At 38.9% G+C, this 16,652-nt stretch overlaps 1 protein-coding gene across 18 annotated transcripts in view; it reads left to right on the forward strand.

Annotated features, from left to right (window-relative positions):
* DYSF (dysferlin) overlaps window positions 1-16,652 on the forward strand; it is a 201,284-nt gene that overhangs the window by 159,253 nt on the left and 25,379 nt on the right. For 16 of the 18 annotated variants that reach the window (XM_045828610.1, XM_045828607.1, XM_045828615.1 and 13 more), the window contains one exon: window positions 10,804-10,902. In XM_045828610.1, the coding sequence (XP_045684566.1) occupies window positions 10,804-10,902 (99 nt within the window). Of the gene's footprint in view, window positions 1-9,440; window positions 9,453-10,803; window positions 10,903-16,652 lie in introns of all 18 variants that reach the window. The other 2 variants (XM_045828611.1, XM_045828603.1) reach the window with 1 other exon arrangement.

Raw genomic sequence — 16,652 nt, forward strand, 5'->3', positions numbered from 1 at the left:
TCCAGAAGGCATCCATGGCAGTTTGTCTCAGAACTCGTGGTTGCACCTCTGAACTCAGAAGTTTGAGGGAGAGTATCTTAACTTTAATAACGTCAGTGGTTTTACCTGCACGTTTGTATATGTCATTGTTTTAATTAGGAAGGTATTTATCTTCTCCTTAAAATAGGTTTCTTAAGGACGTGTATTTGGCAATATTGGTTTAGCAAGAATTACTGTATGTGCTTAAAATGAACAAAACTATACTTCTTTAAAAATATCGCTGGTTCAGATGTGTTGCCAGTGCAGCCTGGCCTCCCCCCACTCCCATTAGTTCTGATTAGGGAGGTTTGATGCCTGTCACTGCGTGTGATCTGGACCTTCCTTTGTGAGTCATTCCTTCTCTCATTTTCTCAGAGCAAATACAAATCGCCCATCAAATGACAAGTAAAGGCACAGGGGAGGCAAGGGGAGGGAAATCAGAGCCGAAATCTGTTAGCTATTTGGAGTAATTGGTTATTTGCTGTGTTTGCTGGTTGGGAAGCAGAGCACATACTTTACGGTCTCTCCTGTTACGGGGGCTGGAGTCACCCGCCGATATTGGATCCTCATTGCCGGAGCCCTTGGCTCAGGGTGTCTTTCCCCTGCTTGGCATTCCTGTGGTCTTCTCGGGGGTGCACCCCTCCTCCCTGGATGCACACTGCAGGGGGGACAGCCCAGGGTGAAACTCGTCTGGCAAACTCCAGGGCCTCATCAGGGAAGAGGAGGCCCCAGCCCCCTCCCACCATCTATCCTTGCTTCCGCCTCCGCTGCACCGAATTCCCCTCTTCCTGAGAGGTCTTTCCCTTGGTCCACAAGAGACCTGTTTTCCCATCCAGAAAAAAAAGGTTCTTCTCTTCCCCGAGGGAAATTCTCAGCTTTCCTTGGATTCTGCAGTGCAAGAAGTTCTCTCTGAGGTCTAATTCAATGCCTTTTTCACCCCTGTTGGTCCTGTCACCATCCCTGTCCCCTTCTGCCCCCTAGCCTGGGTCAAAACAGTGCTTGGAACTTGCTGCTGAGTACAAGTCCCCCTGAGGATGCTCATTGAAGCTTACTAACCTACTCAGTGTCTTTATCTCTCTTACATTCACTGAGACATGGAGAAACAAGGCCGAATTAGCAGCAAGTTCAAAATATAAAATATTTCAAAAGTAATATGATTTTGTGTATGGAAATGCACACAGTAACTAGAAAGTTGGTTGACTTTGGCACATAGTAGGCACCCCCAAAATACTTTTTAAATTGAATTTAAGATAGCTAAGATTAGTGTCTATAGTTTGATGAATGCTTCTGCAGTTCTGGGAAGGCCTTCAAAAATAGTTTTTCTCTGAAGTAGATTGTTGGAACTCTTGGTAAGCAAAACTGTCTACACAAGCAGAATGAAGGTAAGGTAAGCTCTGGCCCGGGCCCTGTTGGAATCATCTCAGATTCTGAATTAGTGATGTCTCATTGCTCTCTTCCTAAGTCTGAAGACTCTGATGGGGTCTTCTTTCACTCAACCTATTGGATAGATTCTATTTTTCTGGGCTTTCTATGGGGGGCATGTGGTCATGCTGTCCTCTGAGGACCCACATACCTACCTTATGCTCCTGAGTTGGGAAAGAGCCAGCAAGCTGGGATTCCCCACAGGCTTCCCCACCCCACTTGAGTCCCCCATCTGGACCAGGCCAATGGTCAAATTGGCCCTTCTCTGCTCACCATCTGCTTGAGTTTGCTAGATTTCAGGCACATTTATTCACTGGGCCTTTTGGAAGCCATTCAGCATTTTGGTTAAAGGTCTTCCCTTCCATCCTACCTCTGCTGGTCCAGCTTGAAGTGAGAGTAAGCAGAGCAACGATCCCCCTTCAACAGACATGGGGGCAGGACTGCAGAAAGTGTCAATGAGGTTGAAAGCCCAGTGCTCATCTTGTGGAAATAATTAAGTGATTTTTGTTATGAGTGTGTAGGGTTCTGCTGAATCAACATGGTAGCTGGCTGTGGGCATATGTTTCTGTGGTTCGGGGAGCATGAGAGGTTCAGTATGCATGGGGTGGGGTAGGTTTGAAATTGGGGTGCCTACATATCTGGGGTTTTGTATGATCTACATGTAGGGATGAATACTTGTATGTTATGTCTGTGTTTGTATCAGTGTGTGCATGAGCAAACAAGCTCTGTTTCTTAAGCTTTAGGACATTTATGAAAGAATTAGAGGAATCATCATATTATTTTCAGTTATGCACATGTCAAGTTGTGGCGCAGCAGTGTTGGGGATCAAACCGATGACATTGGCAATATCAACAAGAACATTTATCATTGTAAACTGTACTGGCCACAGAATGTCTTCACAGACATCAACTCAAGGCCTCACAGTAGCCCCAGTGTTGGGTTGTTATATTATTACTATCTTGATGGTAATGATTTGTGCTATGATAGAAATTACTTTCCACACAATTTACATGTCTACCTCTGGGCTGACACAGGCAATGCAGGCCTGCTTAAAATTATAAATAAAAAATGGACTTCTTTTTTAGGGATGGGTGTGTAGGTCAATATGGTGACCCAAGGTGTAATATTATAACTTGGGTGATACCTGCATTTGGCCAGGAACTTGTCTCTTTAATTCATGTGGTCACTATGTGGGAGAGAACATTAGTGATATGACCCCTTTCCTCCACTTTCTTCACTTCACAGAAAGGCAGGCTTAGATTATTGTTGTCAGTTCTGCTGCCCATATTTATGAAATGTGTTAGGCCCACTGAATGAAAACGGGAGATTAAATGTTTGGAATGCGCTGTGCTGATTTGGGTCTTCAGAGGGATTAGAGTGCCCAATAGCCTGGATCAGGCCTGGAGAAGCATGTCTTTGTTGCACGGCTCTGGTTGCTCAGGAACTGAACATTGGCTCTTAGCTGAAATTGGAGAGGCTGCCAGTCCGTGCCTTGATCGGACTTTTTGCTTGGCCAGCTGAATGATGAGGGGCCTTGAACCTTGGACATGGGAAAATAAAGTTTTAATGGTCAGACTTTTTGCCAAAGCCTGAGATGACACTTCAACAATTGAGCCTTTTGCATTTGTTTTTTTTTCTTTGCCATGATCCAAGACTGGATGCCTAGCTATTGCAAAATGAGGTCAAGAACACACTTGGAATTAGAGAACATCTGACCCTCTTGGAGCTTTGGGTTATGGGATTCCACTAACATCTGAGGCTTGGTTGGCTTTGGCACATCTAGGTTAAGACACAGAAGGGCTGTTCTGTTTCTGTGGGGCTCGTTGCTATAGGCATGCTAACGTATTCTCGGACTTCCTGAGGAAAAGTAGAAGTGGGCTTAAGATAACTTAATTAGAAATCGGATTAGGGAAACAGCAGGAATGATATTTTCAAGTCACACCTATAATTTTTCTGTAATGTAACCTAATCTTTCTGTTGAACTCATGTCTTTTCCTGATGGCGGAAAAGTCCTGGTATTCTTCAACAATGTAGATTTAATATTCTTGGTCACTTTGGGGCTTTTCCTCCTTGTCCCTACCCCTGGGAGGCAGCTAAATTCTGGATTGGGCTTTCAGCATGTCTGGACGTCCACAGGGAGGGACTCCTGGTTACCAGCATAGGTCCACTGATTTCTGAGGACACAGACCACACAGTCTTGTCATATTGGCCATAAGGCCCTTTCAGGTTTCCCTGGCTCATTCTCCTGGAGAGCATGGCACAATCTGGCAGTTCTTTCGTGAACTCTGGGATTTGCAGGAAATGACAGAGCCTGCCTTAGGCTCTCTTTCCCACAACACCCCTGTCATCTTCCGCCAAGTGCCTCCTGCTCCAATTCCTCTGGCAACTTCTAAGCAGCTGTTATTTATGAGATCCCCAAAGTTATGGAGGGGAATATCTTCCACATATAGCCTTGGGGCTAACCTGGGGAGCAGGGTATGTGGGTGCCTTATCAGAAACCATCATAAATTTCTAGCTTCTTCTCTCTCTGTACATTTTCTTTTTTTATTTTATCCTCCTGTATATTTTCATATCATCTATATATGGCAGGAAAACTAGTTGGACAAAACATCCTTTTAAACCCATTATTTTAATGGCATATCATCTACTTTTGGAAATTTAGAAGCCAAAGATCACCCATCCCTTTGCTATTTAGTCATTCATATTCATCAAATATCAATATTTACTGAACTACAAATATGTGCCAGGCAATGCTCTAATACTGGGGACAAAAGTGTTAAAGAAGATAAAGATATCTGTTTCATGGGGAAGGAGACACAATAAACAAACACCTGAGTAAAATGCAATGTCAGATGGTGTTGGTTGGTAAGGAGAAAAAGCAAGGAAGGTGGAGTAATAATTGCTGTGAGGGAGCTGTGATTTAAAATATGGTGAATAAGGATGGTAAAACAGATTACATTTAAGCCAAGACTTGAAGGAGGTGGAGAAGTCAGTTACAGATCTATCATGGGAATAGAGTTCCTGCCATGGGAAGATCATGCAGGTGCTGGGAATGTTCAAGGACCAGTGTGAGATCAGGGAGGTGTGAAAGCCTCATCATGAGAGACTTTAGCTTGTTGCTGTTGCAAGGGCTTTTAGCTCTATTCTGAGGAAGCTGGCAAATCATTGGAGGGATTTGTACAGAGAGGTGACATGTTCCAATGTGTGTGGCTATTGTGTTGAGACAGATTTGGCAGCTAGGGTAAAAGCAGGGAGGCCATTAGAGACTGATGCAATAACCCAGATGATGGGGAACCATAGAACAAGTGGTCTGACTCTGTTATGTACTGGACATGTCACCAGTAGGATTTGCTGATGGACTGAATGCGGAGCATTCAAGGAGTCCAAGGTGATTGCATTGTTTTTGGCTTGAGCATCTGGAAGGAAGGAGTTGGCATCTGCTTACAAAAGGAAGACTGTGGAAGGAGCAGGTGGGTGGGGAATCATCAGAAATTGGACATGGTAATTAGTAGATGACCAGTGGGACATGTGAAGTAGACAGGTGGAGTTCAGAGGAGTCATGCTGAAGAGAGTTCAACGTGGGATTCATCAATGTATGGGCTATTTAAGATGTAAGACCTGAGGAGAATCCCAAGGGAGTGAGAGTGGATGAGGAGGATTAGAGATCTGAGCACAGAGCCCCGAGGTGCTCAGATGATCAGAAGGTGAGTGAGGAGGAGGAATTAGCAAAGACTGAGAAGTGTGGCCAGTGGTATGGGGAGATCACTGTGTTCTGCAAGGCAAGTGGGGCGGGGGAATGGGTAGTTCAGAGAGAGGAGTGACTGACTGCATCAAATACTGGTAGTAGATTGGGTATGGAGGCCTGAGTCATTGTGACCTGACAAACATGTTTTGGTAGAGCAGAGAGAATGGAGAATCAATAGTTAGAGACAAATGTAGGTAAGGCTTTCTGGATGCTTTTCTGTAAAAGTGAGAAAGAAATGAGTTGGGGGCCAAAAGAAAATATAGAGTCAGAGATTTTTTTTAAATGATGGGGAAATAGTGTCACATGTTTGAATGCTGATGGGAATGATGCAGTAGGGAGGGAAGTCTGATGATGCAGAGGAGGGTGAGAAGAATCATGGAGTAGTGTCCTTGAGTAGGCCAGAAGGCACAGGACCCTGGACCCCAGTGCAGGGTTGGCCTTGGATTGGGATGCAAGTATAGCATCCTCTGTAATAAGAGGAAGGGTAGGATGTCCACTAATTTACCTTTTCCTAATAGCTTTGCCTAGTCCAGACATTTCACATAAAGGGAATCATACAATATGTGGTCTTTTGTGATTAACTTGTTTTATTTAGTGTAGTGTTTTCAAGGTTCATCTATATTGTAGCATGCATCACTTCTTCATTGCTTTTTATTATCAAATAATATGTCACTGTATGGATATATCATTTTCTTTATCCATTCATTATTTGATGGACATTTGGATTGTTTCTACTTTTTGGTAATTTTGAATAGTGCTGTGATGAAGAGTCATGTACAAGTTCTTGTGTGGACAAGTTTTCGCTTCTGTTGGATATATAACTTGGAGTGGAATTGCTGGGTCATATGGTAACTTTCTGTTTAACTGTTTAAGGAACTGCCAGGCCATTCTTCAAAGTGACTCTCCATGCCCCCAGCAGCAGTATGACGGTTCTAATTTCTCCAGATCTTCACCAACACCTGTTGTTTTCTGACTTTGACTATAGCCATCCTAGTGGGTGTGAAATGTTTTCTCATTGTGGTTTTGATTTGCATTTTCCTTATACCTAATGTTGTTAATTATCTTCTCATATGCTTATTGGCCATATATGTATCTTCTTTGGAGGAATGTTTATTTAAATGCATTGATCACTTTTGTATTGGGTTATTTGTGTTTTTATTATTGAATTATGTGAGTTCTCTATATATTCTGATTATAATCCATTATCAGATATATAAATTGCAGTATTTTCTGTCATTCTGTGAATTATCTTTTCACTTTCTTACTAATGTTTTTTGAAGCATCCTGCTATTGCTCTTCTTTATTTTAAAAATCCTTAATTTTTAAAATTGGGTAAGGACTACATGTACATAATGAAAAATTAGAAAATATGAGTGATGCACAAAAATAAAAGGAATAAACAAAACATTTATAATCTTATAATTCAGAGGCAATTGTGGTGAACATTTGGGGTTCAGTCCTTTTATTAAAATAAAATCACATTATTCACTTTTTAACCATTTGAAAATTTTATCAGTTGAGAGTAACTTTCCATGTCAGTAAATATATTTCTATAGCATCATTTTTATGTTGCATAACTTTTAATAATATGGACACTCAGTTTACCAAAACAGTTCCTTATTGCTGAACACTTATGTTGTTTCCAGTTTTTAACTATTATAAATGAAGTCAATTCTTCATGAGTATCTGTGATTACTTCCTTGGGCTACATTTCAAGAACAGGAATGATGGGGCAAAGTGTGACCCACATTTTTAAGGATGTGGAAATATGCAGGCAAACTGCTTTCTGGAAAGCTCTGGCCAGCCACGCTCCTGCTAGCAGTCTGTGAGAGAGCAGCCTGGTCCTTAGACAAGAAGCCAACCTGGTCCAGACAAAAAGAGCAATACTATTATCAGTATTAGCAGTAAACATATTACACTTATGTACTAGGCACTATTGTAAGCAATTTATACATATTGACTCATTTTATTTCTCACAATACATTTGTCAGATTGGTGCTATTATTTTGCCTTTTTACAGATAAGCTAGTTGAGGCATGGAGAAGTTAAATAGTTGCCTAGGGTCACAGGTAGGAGTGGCAGGATTTGAACCCTGTTAGTCTGACTCCCAAGTCCTGGCTCCCAACTGCCCTGATTTTACTGCTTCTTTATATTCATATCATGTGAAAACTATTAGCAGAAGGCAGCCTTATGTCCAAAAGCCCAGAAGGGAGAATTACTGGGTACTATTAAGCACAATGCTAGTTATTCCTTTAAGGTGTTCTTTTTTTTTTTTGCTAAGAAAACTTCCTTTTATTCTTAATTCACTGAGTATTCCATTTAAGAATAACTGAAAAATTTTCTCGCCCTTTTCATCCCTGCTTCTTTTTTGCATGTTATGGATCAGAGGTTGACAAATTTTTTCTTAAATGGCCAGAGAGTAAATATTTTAAACTTGGGGACATAAAGTCTTTGTCACAACTCCTCAGCTCTGCTTGGTATCTGAAAAAGCAGCCATAGGTAATATTTAACTTACAAAACCCAGTGGCGGTCCAGTAGGCCATCATTGCCAAATTTCTGTTATAGATGATCAGGTGAGTTTTCTCTTCTTACTCAGTGGTATTGAGCCATTCCTGCCTTCTGGAATAATTCGGCTGGACAATGTCAGATCTACTGCAGCCATCTATTTGTTAGTGTTTTGTATAGGATCCTTGCATCTTTATTCGGGAATAGAATTTATCTATGTGTGTGTGTGCCTTGGTCAGGCTTCACAAAATGAATGGGGAAACTTCATCTTTTTTCTATGCTGTGGAACAAAAGATGATTTAGTGTTTGAAAGACTGATAGGCTTTTCCTTCAAAGAAACCATCTCGGTTGGCTTGATGTCTTTTTTTTTTGTTTGTTTGTTTGTTTTTTAGTACAGTAGTTCTTTGGGATCTCTTCCATTTTCAGGGTTACTGATCTATCATGTTTTCTATTACTTTTGAATCAGTTTTGGCAATTTAAATTTCTTCTAGAAAATTATCCCACTTCTAGATTTTCCAAGGCTTTGTCATTAATTTGGGTGTAGTAAAGCACCTAATGTTTTTATTCTCCCCATATCTTTTTATTTGATCTTTTTGATTTTTAATGGTATACCCACTTTTTAACATTAGATTTGTTAAGTATTTATTTTATTGGTCTTTTAAAAGTTTGCTATGGGATTTAATTAATTATAATAGTCTTCTTTCTAATATATTGATTTCTTCTTGTCATTTTCAGTTTTTGGTCTTCCTACTTTTCTTTTTCTAATTTTTTGAGTTATCAGATAATTCATTTTCATCCCTTTTGTATAAAAGCAAAAATATTTAACACTGATTTCCCTCTCAGGGCACACTGGTCTACCACTCACAGCTTTGTGGACATAAGCTTCTCACTGTTGGTATTTTCTAAGTTATCTGTGATTTTAGTTTTGGTTTTCTCTTTAACGGAGGAGGGTTTTAAGAGTGTACATTTAAATTTCTAAAAGTTTGTCATGTTTAATTTTGAAATTTCCCATTATTTTTCAGTTTTAGTGTATCTGCTTAGAGAATGTGATTGATAATGGTTTTTTTTTTTTGGACTTTATTGAGATTTGCTTTGTGGCTTTTAATTTTTCTAAGTGCTCCAATGGTGCTGGACAAGAAGGTATATTTTCTGTGTTTAGATTACATGTTTGTCTGTTTAACTGACACTGTTAATGGTATTATTCCAATTCTCTGTCTCCATATTCTTTTTCAACATTTTACTTGGTTTTTCAAGACTGAGGGAAGTATAATAACTTCCCTAGAACTGTTGTGTTCCTGTCATTTCTTTGTACAAAACACATTGGTTGTTGCCTGTGTATACCTGACTTTGAGCCTGAGGCAAACTTGGATCTTTAAGTACCTGGTCTGGGGAAGAAAATAAAGACAGAGGAAGGCCCAGACAGCTCAATGAAATTCCATTGTAACCATTTCTACCTCTGCATACATATTTTCCCGTGTGTTAATATGTGTATTTGGGGGGGGTATATGTGCATTTTAGCATGTCTGTGTAAATATAGTCTTCCATGTGTTGGTGACTGTGTGGGTTTGATATGCATGTCTGTGTACATTTATTGATCCATAGTGTCTTTTTCTTTAAAATGAATTTAAAACATCAGGCTAAGGTCTGTCTTGCCCTATGCTGGCTTTTCCAAGAGTGGTTACAAGTGAGAAAGCTCTGCTACCCTATGTCTTAACACATCTGAACCTCTTTTCCTCTCTTCTGGCTGCAGAAGACCCTCCTGGTAAGTGGTTCAGACAACAACTCTCTTCGATCTCAGCCTTGCTCTGACACCTGCTCTCTGTGCTGGGTGTCTGGAACCACATTCTGGCCACACAGAGGCTGTTAGGGCCACAGTTCCAGGATGGGTGAGACTCTGAGAACCTCATTCACCCTTTCCCCATTGTGCCTGTTCCAGTTCCCACAGCCTTTTCCAGTTTGTGCTCACCCTTAATATGTTGGAACTCAAAGGACTGGGCATTGCTTTAAAGGGAGCCAGCAACATTTCCAGAAACTCCATGGTAGACATTCAACTAATTTTATAAAGTCAGAGCAGGCTCCAGGGAGATCTCCTAGCTCACCCCCTCATATAGAGGAGTCCCAGATGGTCTATCCTTAGACCTTGTCCTTGGCCCTTCCCACTGAACTGGTGAGCTTCAGTGGTACTCACAGGCACAGATCAAGTGCCCAGCCCAATGGCTTTTGGGGGACACCTCAGGAAGAGTGACCATCCCACCTTTGGGAAGTTTGCTGCTCGTGGGATGACAGGACCCACACATACATAGACAGGACACAGCTGGAGGAGCATTCTAGACACAAAAGCTATGAGACCTTGTAGACACTGCAAGTGCAGAGGGAGTTAAAAGGTGGAGAGACCAACCAGTGTGTGTCACTGCAGGCTTGTCTACCTTTTCCTATAATGTGAGTAAATGGAGGAAGGGCAGGGCAGAACATGGGTTGTCACAGACTTCCTTTCTCCTCACATAATTTCTCCCATGCAATGTAGTATCTTTTGAATAATGGATACTTAGTATTTGTTAATTTTTCAAGGATTCAACCTTGATTTGACCTTGGGGGAAGCTGAGTTCTGATTTCTGATGCTTTCTTTTCTTTTTCTTTTTGCTGGTTGGAGAGGTGGCAGGATAGCTCTTTGTGGATCTGAATTTTCCTAGATCTACTGCATTTTATTTAAAAATAGCACATTAATGACATTCCTAAATGACATTATTGACATTTTCCCCAAAGAGTTACCCTATGTACCGTCAAAGTTTAGCCTCAACTATCATGATGATTTATATCCACTTCATGGAAAGGAAAAGGGAGACCCAAGAGCTTAACAGAATCCCACAATGAATGGGGGACAGGACCCAGGCTAGAGCCTCTGTCTCTTAATACCAAGCGAATGTTCAAACCTTTTTTCTGGTCTGTGCCCCTGGAGGGATGGGAAGTTCCAGCTCTCTGCTCCCCTGAACTGACCCAGCAGGGGAACTTCAAAGTCCACACCAACCCATTGGCCTTGCTAGGTTTTTGGTCCAGAAGAACCGTGCTTGACAAGTTCTGTTTCTGAAATGGTGGGTGTCTTTCTACCCATACAGGAGGAGGAGTTCATTGATTGGTGGAGCAAATTCTTTGCCTCGATAGGGGAGAGAGAAAAGTGTGGCTCCTACTTGGAGAAGGACTTTGACACTCTAAAGGTAAGGCCTCTCCAACTGTTCCCTTCTATCAGTTCCTGGGCACATGCGATGGGTAGTAGGAGGCACGCCAGAAAAAGAATATGTATATGTATATGTATATGTATATGTATATGTATATGTATATGTATATGTATATGTGTGTGTATATGTTTATATATACATGCATATTTGTATTTGTTTCCTCATTTGGTGCCTGAACTGAAGAATCCTAATAAATTAATTGAGGTGAGAAAGGTTACCTACAGATCTAGAGCAAGAAGACAGTGTGGACTGGGATAACCAAGAAGTTATTTTTGGGAGAATGCTAGAAAGTTCTGAAGTATTTATGGGCGAAATGATGCCTGGGATTTGTTTTAAAATGTTAAAAAAATAGTAAGGGGGAAGATAGATGGTATGAGTGGTCCTCTGACAGATTTTCAAAATATTAAAAATTATTGAAATTGCAAAACATTGAAAATTATTAAAACTTAGAGATGAATAGATAGGGATTTATTATACTGTTCTGTATCTTTTGAGGTTATTTGAACTCTTCTATAATAAAGGTTTGTATCGAAATTGAGAGGAAAGGCCCTTGAGAATGTTGCTCTGATTATCCCACACCTACAATTGGGACAGAAATCACCTAGTAAATATAAAAATATGGTAACTTCTTTTTCTGTGAAAATAAGAAAAGAAGCCCACCCAAACAAACAGAAAGACAAAACCAGAGAGGAGTCAGAAAAATTCTATTATTTTGAAGAAATTTCACAAGTACAATTATGCTTTTCAAAAGTAGCCTACATTTGAAAAAGGTAACCAGAGGTGACTCAAAATTGCTTCCCAAAGGAGTTGCATAGTGTCCTGGAGAGGGTTGCCAGATAAAATTTAAGATAATCAGTTACACTTGAATTTCAGATAAGCAATGAATATTTTAATGTAAGTATACTTCAAATATTTAAAATATAAATTTATTTATTTGAAATACAAATTTAACTAGCTGTCCTATATTTTCACCTGCTGAATCTGGTTGCCTTACTTAGAGAAGGACGGCAAAGGTTGTCAGATGTGGGAGAAGCTCAAAGAGCATCCTGTAGGGGATTTGATGAATGGGCGCTGGGACTCATTGAAGGAGTAGGTGGCTAGGACTTTCAGGTAACTCTGCAGCCTGAAAGCCTTTGGAGCATACCCTGGAGGGTGATGTCACAAGGTGTTGGCTCCAGGTGACTTGCATCTGAAGATCTGGACACACAGAGACAGGGCCTTAGGCAGCAAGTTCTTCATTGACTTGGTAGTTGGGTGTGTGAGGCTAGGCAAAGAGACAGAGCTATTTATGAACCAGGAAGAAGGTCCACCACATTAGGTTTGGCATGTTTTTACTGTAGCCTTGCCAAAAACATGAGAAAAACCAAGTAAGAATGAGAATTCCTGCTGGGGTGGCCCATGACCCTGGCCCTTTGCTGCTCCTTTGGATGTTGAATAACTGAATTAGTGCCCAGCCTTCCAGCCTGACCTCTCTGAGGAGATCCCTGACGGTGTCCAAGTGCAGATGGGCCATCTGAAAGAGTGTGCTCAACCTGTCACTGGGGAGAAACCAGACCTGGAAGGAACACTGGTCCTTTAAGGATAAATAAATAGAAGAAATCCACCACCACCAACATGAGTCTTTGAAAAACAGCCTGTAGCATTATGGAGTGAATGGAGTACACAATGTGAAAACACAAAAATATATTTTGATAATTATTAGCATAGGAAGAAGAAAACCAGCTCTTAGTCTCAATTGCAAAAGATAGAAAATAAAAGATACAGTAAGGGCATAAAAAGCCCCCAATAATCATAGAAAAACACAATAGAAAAAGAACGAATATATTAGTTTTCCTAATAAATTAGATTAAATGCTTCTATTCAGTGATAAGGGCTCAGATTATATCAAAAGTTAAAATTTATTACTGTCTTTCAAAGACATATCTAAAGCAATACAGCTTAGAATGGCTGAAAATTAAATATTTTGGCAATCAAAATAAAATCAATGCAAACAAAAAAGGGATGGAATTTAAAAGCAAAGGAAACAAAATAGAGTATTTTATATAAATAAAATGTGCACATCTGAATGAAAGAAACTCCCAAACGTGTTTGCACAATAAAGGTGAGAAATACTCAAAGCAAAAATGATAGGAGTGTATAAACCCACACTTCACGTGAGTGAAAGAATGACATGATGGAGACTAAAGTTGCAGTAGGGATTTTAATGGGCCTCTATTCTAGACAGATGAAGCAGCAAACAAATAAACAGGGAAATAAAAAATATAAATAATAAGGTAAATGTTTTTAAGCTATATTAAAAGTAGCTTTAAAATAGAGAATAAAAGTAATAAAGAAAATAGAGAATACATTTTTCCTAATGCTCAGAGAACACTTATAACATTTGACCATATGTTAGTTTAGTAATATGTTACCAAGAGCAAAAATCATACAAGATGGATTAAAATGTAATAAGATGAGAAACTAATAACAAAAGTTTAAACAAAAAGACCAACTACTTAGACATTGAAAAAGTATTTTATTGGGACTTCCAGTATGAACATGACTGCATATGTCAGCATTTTTCCCCTTTTCTTCTGGAGATCATTCAAACCCATAAACTCCATTTTCAGTAAAAGTTGGAAACAAATAAACCTCACAGACTCCAAAATACATGTAAGAGTTGTCCAAAGGCAACTGGAATTGGGGAGAAGCCACTCAGCAGTAAATTAGGAGATGATGCACGGAAGTGATGAGAGGTCACAGTGGTAGCAGATCTCAGAAAACCCCCATACTTCCTAATACAAGAATGCTGGTAATTATTTAAGACAGGTTACAGGTACATGGGTGCTTAATATCTATTCTGTTTACTACTGTGTGTGCTTAAAAATTTTATTAAATAGTTAAAAATATAGTTACTGAAATTGAGGTTTAACCATAAAATACAAATCTTCCATCCCTTGCTTACCACAATGAATATGAGAACTTGGAAGACAGACTCATGCTGGTGACAAAAGTCTCTTAGAACCTTTTGGTTCAGAGAAGCTGCAAAGGTGGAGCTACGCAGGAATCACACAGATGGGCTATATTTGGAGGAAGCTGTCTGTATCTGCAGTGGAACAAAATAAGTAATTCATCTAGGAAAACCAACACCTTTAATGACAAGTAATAATAAAAGAGCATTGATTTTAAAATGTTATGAAAAAAGAAGAGAAAATACATATCCTAGCTAAAAAAAAAGATATGTACTCACCCAAAAATTTTGCCAAGGAGCTGACAAAATATTTCACTAAAAACTTTTTAGAACTGGGTAGCCAGCATGCAAAGCAGAACTGAAAGAACTCAAATGATCGTAGATGAGAAGAGGTGAAATATGAGCTGATGGGATTCAGGAAAGGAGAAGGAGACATGAAATTGGAAGGAGCCCAGTGCAGAATGGCGACACTGGAAAACACAGGAAGGGGCAAAGAAGACAGAAATGATAAAAGTAAGCAAAACAAAATGAAAATAAAGAAAGCATTCTAAAAAAAAGTAAAGAGAAAATAACACTGAAGTCAGGGAAAGGAGATCCAACATTTGCATAATTGGAGTTTCTGAGGAAGACAACCAAAACAATGACATAAGCAGTTTTAAAAAAACTTGACTAAAGTGGAAGAATACTTGAATATATATATATATATTAGAAAGTCTACTTTGTGTCAGCACAAATTGACCCAGATTGGTCAATCCTGAGACATATCCTGGCATATATTAGTGGCCATTAGAGATAAAGAATATTTTGGGGTAGTCATACTTCTTTTCTTCCAAAAATATTATGTCATTTAAAATAGGAAAAAGTCAAGGTGGCATCAATTTCTTCACCCAAAGACAATAAAGCACCATCTGTTGATCATCAAGGAAAGAAAGGGTGACTGAGGATTTATGTTCAGCCAAGCCACCTTCCAGGCACAGAGGCCATGGACACCCAGATGCCCATGTTCAGGAACAAGGGATGTGATTCCCATGAGCCCGTCTTCAGAAACTCCCAGGAAATAAACGTTTGCCAACTGGGAGATGACTGGGAACACCACAGCAAAAGGACTGTTGTGACCATGTTTTATGTTAGACCTAAAGTCAAAGTAAATGGAAGGGTCAGGGTGACAGGACAGAGTATGAATATATATACTGAAAATGTACAAATGATAAAACTGACAAAAATTAAATGGAGGAGAAAGGATGATATGATACAAAGTAAAGACACTGATTGCCATATTATAGAGCAAATAGTGTTGACATTATTTAAAATTAGCCAATCAAATAATAGGTGTATAAGCAAATTATAAGCAAAGAGTACAGGGGTACATATTAAGGAAAACAATATTCTCTAATACTGGGTGATGGAGAGGGAGAGGGCAGGAGAAAAAATTTAATTAATTAATCATGCTATAATAGGGAATTTATAAATACTGTTTCTAAGGTGTAGAGGAATAAGTGTATTCTTAATATATATAAATTTATAATAATATTAGAATATAAACCCAGGTAATCCTAGATGTCAGAAGAATCACACACACACACACACACATGCACAACAGACCATACAAGCAAAGATTAAACAAAAATCTATGAAACTAGAAAACTATAAATATATAACTATGTAAAAGTAAGCATAAAAACAGACTAAAAATCTATCATATCGATGCATGTTGTATCAATCACTTATTAATAACAAAATTTAGATCAGATATGAAAACAAAGTCAAAGTCTAAAATGAAGATATTCATAAAGGCTAAAAATAAAAAATGGGGAAAATGTGTGTCTGGTAAATGCAACTAAAAAGAAAGCAGAAGTCACAATCTTCCATCTTTATTAGATGAGAGCATATTCATGTTCTCAAAGGTAAGTGAGACAAAGAATGGCACCTGATAAAGCTAAATGGTGCAATTCCAAGAGATGACAGTTTTGAGAGTATCTATGTCCTAAATAATACAACATTAATATTTATACAACAGAAATTATAAGAGATATGAGGAGAAATGGAAGCATTCTGGTAGCTAGGGGAGAATTTAATTCTCTTCTTTCAGTTCATGTCAAGTCAAGGGTACAAAAGCATGAGAGGAAATAGAAAACCAGCATGGCTATTAACGTGATTAAACCCTGTAGCCTGAAAATAGAGACTACACAGTTACAAAAACTGACCATGCGACAGTCAGTGAGGAAAACCTGGATGAATTTTAAGAAGTGGCAATACCACTGACAATGTTTTTTGATTATAATACCATAAAATGAAAATTTAATATCAAGATCTAAAGCCTCAAGAGTCTCTTCCATCTAGAACTTTTTTAAAAAAACCCTTTGTTTCAGCAATTCTTTAAAAATTTTTTTTTATTATTATTCAAATACAGTTTTCTGCCTTTTCCCCCCACCCCTCTTCACCTCCCTCCCCTGTTTTGTTTTAGCAATTCTTGGTGAAAGAGAAAATATAAACCAAAATTACAAAATACCTGGGAAATGATAAAATGCTTCATATTAGAATTTACTGGTTATAGCTAAAGCAGTGTTCAAAAGAAGTTTATAGCCTTAAAACTTATATTAATTAAAAAGAAAGAATGGAAACTAATGAAGCACCTGGCTATTTGATCAAATAATAAAAGTGAAACTATGGTTATGGAATGCCAAAGAAATGAAAATGAAAGCATTATACAGCAAAAACTAATGGGGCAATGCCAAAGCAGTGGTAAGCAGAGACAATTTCATAGCAATAACTATTTTTT

This window comes from Phyllostomus hastatus, unplaced genomic scaffold (assembly GCF_019186645.2).
Source record: "Phyllostomus hastatus isolate PE091 unplaced genomic scaffold, TTU_PhHast_1.1 phas_scaffold_78, whole genome shotgun sequence".
Lineage (NCBI taxonomy): Eukaryota > Metazoa > Chordata > Mammalia > Chiroptera > Phyllostomidae > Phyllostomus > Phyllostomus hastatus.